The 8,872-nt window shown below is 34.0% G+C and overlaps 2 protein-coding genes across 4 annotated transcripts in view; one reads left to right on the forward strand and one right to left on the reverse strand.

The window, feature by feature from the left end:
- The window catches only part of LOC108754900 (DNA ligase 3), a 60,484-nt gene that overhangs the window by 43,715 nt on the left and 7,897 nt on the right, over positions 1 to 8,872 (reverse strand). The window lies entirely within an intron of this gene.
- LOC108754909 overlaps positions 1 to 8,872 on the forward strand; it is a 17,190-nt gene that overhangs the window by 7,376 nt on the left and 942 nt on the right. The window contains exons 1-3 of one of the 3 annotated variants that reach the window (XM_018497571.1): positions 2,925 to 2,991; positions 5,520 to 5,707; positions 6,297 to 6,558. In XM_018497571.1, the coding sequence (XP_018353073.1) occupies positions 5,540 to 5,707; positions 6,297 to 6,558 (430 nt within the window). In that variant the 5' untranslated portion in view covers positions 2,925 to 2,991; positions 5,520 to 5,539. Of the gene's footprint in view, positions 1 to 2,924; positions 2,992 to 5,519; positions 5,708 to 6,296; positions 6,559 to 8,872 lie in introns of those variants that run through there. The other 2 variants (XM_018497570.1, XM_018497572.1) reach the window with 2 other exon arrangements.

Raw genomic sequence — 8,872 nt, forward strand, 5'->3', positions numbered from 1 at the left:
CATATGTATGTACGTACACATAGAAAAATACGTACTACACGCGAGTAACAATTATTACTTGTTTCAAGTATTTCGAAAGTTCATACATCCGCAAATCTATTAAAGTTCATCTCAAGCATCATTCCAAATATATTCTGAAAAAGTCCTAGTAAGTCTCGTACTTCGGTCCAAATTATTGAATTAAAATCAATTTTATAATATTCTTCGAAAGAAAATAAATTCTTCTATTCTGAGTATGTAATAACGAGTTTATCTAAAATTTATATTAAATGTATTTTGTAAGATTATTATCGAGAAAATTGTTATTGTTTATTAAAGATAACTTAAAAGGAAGAAAGTAAATTGAATAATCACTTTTCTCAGCCATAGACTGATGTTTTTCCCGGTGTGGGACCGAATGTTGCTAAACGTCTAATTATAAACATTCGATCATCAGTGCTGATTTGTGACCGGATTTCGTATACGCATTTTCTCGCGATCGCGCTATCCTAAAATGCAACCTTCGTCTTCCCACGCTTTGAATGCCTGAATTTCCTAGACAGAATTCAGACTTCGGAGAATTTGCGCGTCAAAGGCGAGCTATCCCGTCCGCCTGACGTTGGTTTGTTTTCATTGCGTCGAGATTATCGATAGCCTTATAATGCGCGTCATTTTCCTCGTCATCATTGTAATCAACGCGTCGCAGTTAAATAAATGAAGTGAAAAAATTCACGAGACAGACAATTAAAGTGGAAATATCCGAACTGGATTCGAACAATCTCCGACCGGGGTTACTATATCTGAACCACAAAAAAAGAATACATATATATACTTTTTTAAAAAATGATGATAATCTGAGAATGGAGGGGAAGGGAGTATAATTTTTTTACACGTTAAATTTAGGTATTTAATAAAATGAAATAAATAAAAATTTCTAAAACATAATTTTTATTGTCAATTTTTTTCAATATAATTTTATAAATGCAATATGTTGCAACTAATGACCAGAAATTTTCTGACCTTAAAAAGAGTTGTAAAAAACCCTAGTAACTATCTCCGATGGAGTAATAAAAACACGCGGGATACAAAGATTTTCTTTCATTCAACAAATACGGACGATGATTATTATATCAATAAATTTCTTTTTGCTAACAATAAATCATAATACATGACGATCCAAATCAGTGATTAATGAAATCTTTAGTGTATATATTCACTAAGAAAAAAAAGCACTTAATTCTTCGATGATGGTAGATATATTAAACTCAATATTATAAATCTGTAAAAAATGTAAAACGATACAATTTTTTATGTCACATCTGCAAATTTGAATTATTTTTATTAAAATATACTTACTTATAATATAATAGTATTTATTATTTTTTTATGAATATTTATTCATTCTTTATATTACAAAAACATATATTTGACTTAAATAATAATTCTCCAACGAAAGAAATAGAGATGAACTAAATTATTCTAGTCAAATAAAAATTTTTATTCTCAATGTAGATAATTCACTTTTGCACATATCCATAACTTTCTGTTTATGTACATTCTTGTTATGTACATTTCGTACGCGAAGTTAAAGGAAGATTTATCGAAAGAAAAACTTTGTATGAAATATTTTATTCACGAGATATATTATCTCGTTTGGACAAAAAAATGTGAGATAAAAATTTTTTCTTGCAAGGCATTCATTTTCGACTATCTTATCCGAATACTTTCTTTCATGTACAGAATAATGAGAAACGGATTTGTGATTCCAGGGAAATGTGATTCCATGCGAAATATAAGCAAATTAATGCATGCCAAAATTTGTAATAAAGTTACTGATGCTGAGTCTATGAAACCCTTTTAATTACGTTAATTAAAAGACGCTGATTAATTTCAAAGAACCAAAATGACAACTACAAAGAACAAATATAAATACTACATCGAAAATCGCTTTTATACCTTTATAAAGATTGCCGCTTTAATTTTTTTTGTTTTATGTTTTATTTGTCAAAGATAACAAAAAAGATTTCCCTTTTATTATTTTTTACTTTTGATCCACAAAGTCTAAAAATTGTTCTTTATTTTTTATTTGTGTTTATTATGTATTTAGTATTAGATGCTTCAAAATTTATTAGGAAAAAATTTAGTACTTTCAGCACTTTAGTTGTGACATTTTTTAACACAAATATTTTGTTTCCAAAAAATACATTTTTCTGCTATGTAAATAACAAAAATATTTGTTTATACTAGCTAAACAATTTAGTTTGCAAAAAATTAGTTCAACCAAATTTTTGTTATTAAGTATAGCAAAATTTTGGTTCATAGAATCAATATATTTTTCCTACTGTTATTCACGCCGTAAACGTAAGTAGGATTACCAGTAATTAACGCTTAAGAAATTGTATATACTCCCTTTTTTCACTCCCGAATTATCTTTTTCTTTTTTTTTAAGTACACATATGTACTTTTTTCTTGCGACTCGAATATGCTGACTCTAGCACGTAAGAAATTACGAGTCAGAAACGCGATTCGACGTAAAGGAATGTCTCATCAATTCGATTCGATAATGGAAGAAAAATCGAAAACTGCTCAATGCAACAACGTCATCCTATATACAATTCCGTTCACACGGCATCAGGTTTTCCTTGATTTCGAAGACTAGAATACCAAGTGCGGTGGAATTCTAACGACGCGGTCAAGGAGAACTGTTTGTAAACAGTAAATGTGCTTGGGGTACACGTCGCGTACATTCGCTGTATGACATTTGTCGACGAAGAAACGAGGGTGCGGGGGTCGCGAATAATCCTTCTTCTTTTTCTGCGTCGTGTCGGACACCTACAACAGGGCGGTTAGGGGTGAGATCTGCCTGGAGGGCGGAAGGCGGCACAGGGGTGCGGAGGAGGACACCTGCGCGGGTATAATAGAGGGTGCAACAGCCCTTCGTAGCTCATTCTACCACTGCGTGTCGTATCGGCGGCGAGATAGAGCGCGAGTTCTCGGCGAGGTTCGACCAGAGTAAGTTACGTTCGCGCGCGGCATTTCCGTCTACGGTTTGCATCCCTCGATACGCGTTTGAATTAAACGGTACCGTAAAATGGAGTGATTTTCATCCGAATTTTGATGCCCAGCTAGCATGTATGTCAAACTCAGAGCTCAAGGCGTCTTATCTTCGTTTCTATCATTGTAGATTAACTGTAATCTCGGTTTAACTTGCTCTTCATTCTTTTCTCATTTTTAGAAGTAGGAAAAGAAGAAGAGTTAGTCGACTGAGATTAAAATTAAATTACATACATTAATAAAAACGAGCATTAATCTCTGCTGATCTGTTCGGGTTTATTTGATCCCAAATTTATTTTTTTTTTTTTATTAATATTTTATTTAAAAACTTCAATTTTTTTCTCTGATATCGATGATTTCGTTTCTTAATGTACGATATTTATATCTGTGAAATTTTTTACTTTTTAGAGCTTTTCATAATCGTATTAACTACTCAAATGATAAGAGAGTAAATTTAAATAGGTCAGCAGAGACGTTTTTATGATGTCTGATATTCCAATTTGATGATTGACTTGTCACAATTGTCCAGAACCGATTCGATTCTCTCTGAAATGTTCGTTGACAAATAAAACACAAATCTAACAGATACATATTTTTTTATAACGGCTCAATTTCAAATTCAAGAAACAAAACAGCCTCCAAAACTTCATGGTGATAGAATGTTTTCAAAATATTAGATTTTGACTGGAATAACAAAATTTTTTAATTAAAAAGTACAAAACGTTTCTCTCAGAGCTTGTCAATAAAGCTAATTACTGTTACAATTATTTTGATGATCCGACAACATTATTTTTAAATCCGCATCCATATTTTCGGATACTTTAGCAAAACCGTCCTTTCTGTGCTCTGATAAATAAACCGCCAGATCATCTGCGTCGAACGCGAGCGAATTGATTTCTAATCGTTTTGTTTGCGTCGCGAGCGTCGCAATGCACTCGTCCTCGCGGCCAGCGAATAATAGCGCGAAATCCATCTAGAATCTATAAATAATAGTTAAACGAGGCGCGCCGTCCATCTCTCTCTCTCTCTCTCTCTCTCTCTCTCTCTCTCTCTCTCTCTCTCTCTTTCATTTTTCAAGCAGTTGGCGATTGCTCCCGTTGTGGCCACCGATTCCTGGTGCAGTCTAAATTTCTTCCAGTGAAATGTCACTCCAAGAAAGCGAAAATACAATCACCCTTGGAAAAAAAAGTGAAAATATTTCACTTCTCTCGAAACAGTGACAATTTTCACTCTTTTCAGTGTGAATTTTCACTTCAATGAAGCGAAATGTCACTGGAAAAAAAAAAAGAGGTGAGACTTCACTCCAAAAAGAGTGAGGATCGTTACTTTTTTTTCTCGAGAATGGTTGCATTTTCACTCTCTTGGAGTGAGATTTCACTGCAAAGCAATTTCGAGGTTACATTCATCATTATGTTCCTCTATCATTGTTATGATCACCGGCGTGACGCGCGACGTGTTCGCGCACATCTGTCGCTATCGCTTTCCCACTATCATCATCGTACGTGACGCGCGATATCGCGCAATTTCGTGCCCGACGGTCCCGCTCTCTCGCGCTGGATTTTACTTCGTTATCACGTGACACGCAGTTCGTCACGCGATAATGCCGTATCGGTCAAGAGGATAATCCGCGATAACCCTTCGCCCTCGCTCTCGTGGATCCAAATTCCCGCCCGTTCCCGCCTGCTTGTTCCTAAGATTCGGTCCATGACGGGGCAAAAATCAATTAGACCAATGCGAGATTTAATCATCGCCGACAAATGCCTTCTACTTGAACCTCCCACGCAATGTGAATACGCGGATAACCCGCGAGAACTTTTTATCTTCCGACCGGAGATGAGAGGAATATCAGAATACATGTGTGATGTGATACAATCGTCAATAGTTGTGTTTTCTCTTCATTTTTTCATCCTCACTGTTTGCGAGGTATCAAACCGTAGCTGCGACGCGGGTCTCCGTGTCGAAAATTCTTCCCGATTGTATTAAGTTGTTTTTCTAAACTTATTTGTGCCCCCTACTTTCTTACATATTTTTCTTACATAAATTGGCCAGTATTGGTAAATTTCTTACGGCTTTTGAAATTTAAAGCTTAACTCAGGCCTGTCCAATTTCAGCTCCGGAGCCAAAATGCAAAGCCATCTACGCAAAAGAAATGTACGAAACAAATGTAGTAAATCTACTAAATTTTTGGTTTAGTGTATCAGAGAAGATAACCGAAGTCCTTGAATTAAATAACTTTTGTCAATTTTAATTTACGTGTGAAAATGTAAATCAATTCACTTCTATGATAGTTTTCAAAGTAAATAATCTATAATATAATATTAACGTGTGCATCTAGTAAATTAGATTTCTGTAAGGAAAGGACGCGCTTCGAGTGACTCTCTCGAACTATAAAAGATAAAAACTCTTAACTCGTAAATTACCGTAATAAACGTTTCGTAATTCTTTCATCATTTCATCAAGCGCGCTTTTTTCTCTCGTTTCCGCAGAGAGCACGAGATACGAGGGAATGACGAAAAGAGGTAGCCGACGAGCCGCCGCTAGGACAAGCTTGTGTCTGCTGGCGGTACTCGTGCTGTCCTGTATCACAAGTGGCAACAGGGCTTACGCGTTCCCGCGACCGGAACCGCTGCCAGGTAACTTCTTCATCGGCGATCCCGCGGACGAGGAGAATATCGTGAGTATATACTACTTTACGCTCGTTTCATTCAATTTCTGTGAAATTGGCTAATTATTATTAATAATTGGGCTACCTGATGGTAATATAAAAATTCCATTTTATTATATAGCTAGACAATTATTTTTTTTTTATATTATCATTGAGTATAAAAAAGTGAGATTAAAACCTCAAGTCTAAACCACACAAGTTATATTTAGTTTATATCAACACAAGTTACTGATTTACTCTTTTTACTGATGTCTTTAAGAAAGATAAGGCTTCATATTCTGAAAATATTTAAATATACACAAAATTTTGTAAGTAATCCGAGTAATTTTTGAAATTTTGACATTTTTTATTCGTGAAATTGAGCCATTTCGGACATTATTCATATGAAGTTGTTCGGTTTTTAAATTAATGTGGAAGATTTCCTTGTTCTTTTAAATCCTTTAGAATATTTATACAGTCATATAAAAAATTGACTCTGCCTTTAAAGTCCAGCATTGCCGACCCTGCATAATGCATAAATTCCACGAGGAAATCGTATTATTAGTTTAATTATTTTACATCATATCTCTCGAATCTTATTGTACTCGGTCGCGCACAGATGTTGGTGAACCGCCTGAAGCAGTTGATCGAACAGAAGCATCGAGTAGTCGAGCAGGAGTACGAGATCACCGACGAGCAGATCGAGATCCAGGCACTCCTGGAGGCGAAGGCGAGGGAGCGGGAGCGTGCGATGTTAATGGAACAACCGCCCCCGGACTACTCCTCTGGAGAAGCAGAACCGGAAGCGCTGCCGGTACCCTCGGCTATGATCCACGATCATCAACATCCAGGCAAACGACAAGGTGTGAATGCAGTTAGTTGTGAGTATTTCTGACAGTCTTTATTTTTGTTGCAAAGGGAAGATGCAGGTTTGAGTCAAGCCCTATAGAATCACACCAGAACCAGTCGTAATATTCCTGAGACATATCTCGCGTAAAAGAGGATAAGGCGAAAATTATTTGTGATATTAATATCTATTCTGTTTTTTATAGAAGAGAACCGATAAATCACATGAATACGAATCTCGATATATAAAAAGAACGATATATATTTCGCTACAGTATCTAAACATTTAGCTAGTTCTGAAAATTATTTTGTTATCAAAATAATTATATAGAGCACACAAGCATGATGAGGACGCAAAAAGTTTTAGTGTTCTACATAATTATTTTGATAATTTAACAAAATAATTTTAATTTTGTTTTCAGATCTAGTTAAATATTTAGATACTTTAGCAAAACCGTTCTTTCTCACTCCTGCGTAAGCATACAAATTTAATTATCAACCGTCCTGAGTTAATCCATTTACTTCCCTTCTGATTTTTATAATTATTAGTATAATTTTATACTAATATATGTGTATGCAAAAAGAACGATTTAATTAAAATATCTAAAAATTTAGCTACATATAGATCTGAAAATAATATTACTGGATTATCAGAATAATTATATAGAACGTAAGCTGATTATTAGAATATCAACATTTTTCAGCAGCATTACTCATTATATTCGATTTTCCTACATAATTATTTTAATGATCCAAAATTATTTTTAAATCTGTTTTTACACTAAAAAAAAATAGATTTGTATGAATAATCATAATTTAATGGATATATGAATTATAAAACTTTCTTATTTATGTATTAAAAAATTGTGTCGTTTTAATCGAAATTTATATGAGACAGAAAAATTAAGTCTCTCATCGCGAAATGGTTGAAGAAAAATAGAATAAATAAAAAACGAGACTGAAGCGAGAGAGCAGGACTCGCAAGAAGAATCTTACACGAAAACATTCTAGTAACATTCTAGTAACATTGCGATATACCGGTGATATCCGTCAAGAAGATACGTCTTTCGACATTCGGGATCATTTTAGCGGTATTTCCCGCGGATTTTCCATAGCCATGTGAAATGACTCGGAATTATCGTTTCTCCCAGGATTAGTTAACTGGATCCCGAAAATTGGAAGCTTATGCCGCACATTCAGGGAAATCTCGGGAGAATTCTTTTTCATTTTTGGAGAAGGCGGTTGAGAATATGTTCCTCTTTATTTCAGCGATAAGCGTCAGAGAAAAACTATATAGAAAAATCGAAAGATCGTTTCTCGACTATCGATAATTTCACGAATAAATTCTTCTCGACAATATAAATGTATAATACGTATTACATACACATATACATGGCAATCTGCGCCGCGTTTGATCCGATCGAAGGCGATCGATGACAATTGATTGGAGCAATTGGCGCGTGACGCCATTACATATCTCTCGTTTTCTCTCTATGTCTCTCTTTCTGCGTGTCTTTCTTGATTGATTCTTCGAAATTGATTCCTTGATTAGAGCTCGAAAGGGAGATCAGCGATCGTAAATTTTTCATTTAAACAAGCGGTATTTTTGACAATTACGTTCGTTAAGAAAACGAAAGCAACTTTTTATCTTCCCATTTACAGCAGGGATAGTTTGTGCCGACTAAAAATTAAGAGTGTTCATTTAAATACATAAATGCAACTTCGAGAATATTGATGTATTTAATACGCGTGATAATAATTTTAGTTTTTAATTTCATTTAAAGTGAGTAGGTGTAGAAATAAGTTTTGCTTTTAGTTTTAATCTTACAAAGAAAGCATTTTAAATTCAAATATTTTCTCACCGCGGCCTCGAATGTCATTCGTTGTGTTTACAATACGTCACATGATACAGTAGTGCAAGCGATCTAATAATAATCTAAAAAAGCATGACGACCATTGATATAAAAGCATATTAGACGTTGTATTCTTTTCACATTTCAATTAAAAAAGAATATTTCGGCTGAAGCAACCGAGACGATCTATACTGCTCTTCAATAGTGAGAACATACGTATGAAAAGTGATGGAAACGATTTTGTTTAAATATGTAAAAATTAAGCTAGGTAGAAAACAATTTTGTTGGACCATTAGAGTAATTATGTAAGAGACTCAAACATAATGAACAATGCTGCAATAAATTTTAATATTTTATACAAGCAACTAGCTTAAACATCCTACATAATTATTTTGATGCTTCAATAAAATCGTTATTTTTGTAAATATATATAAATTAAAAAAAATTAAATAAATAATAAATTAAAAAATTAAATTAACTAAATTAAAAAATTTAA

Source organism: Trachymyrmex septentrionalis, unplaced genomic scaffold (assembly GCF_001594115.1).
Source record: "Trachymyrmex septentrionalis isolate Tsep2-gDNA-1 unplaced genomic scaffold, Tsep1.0 scaffold82, whole genome shotgun sequence".
NCBI lineage: Eukaryota > Metazoa > Arthropoda > Insecta > Hymenoptera > Formicidae > Trachymyrmex > Trachymyrmex septentrionalis.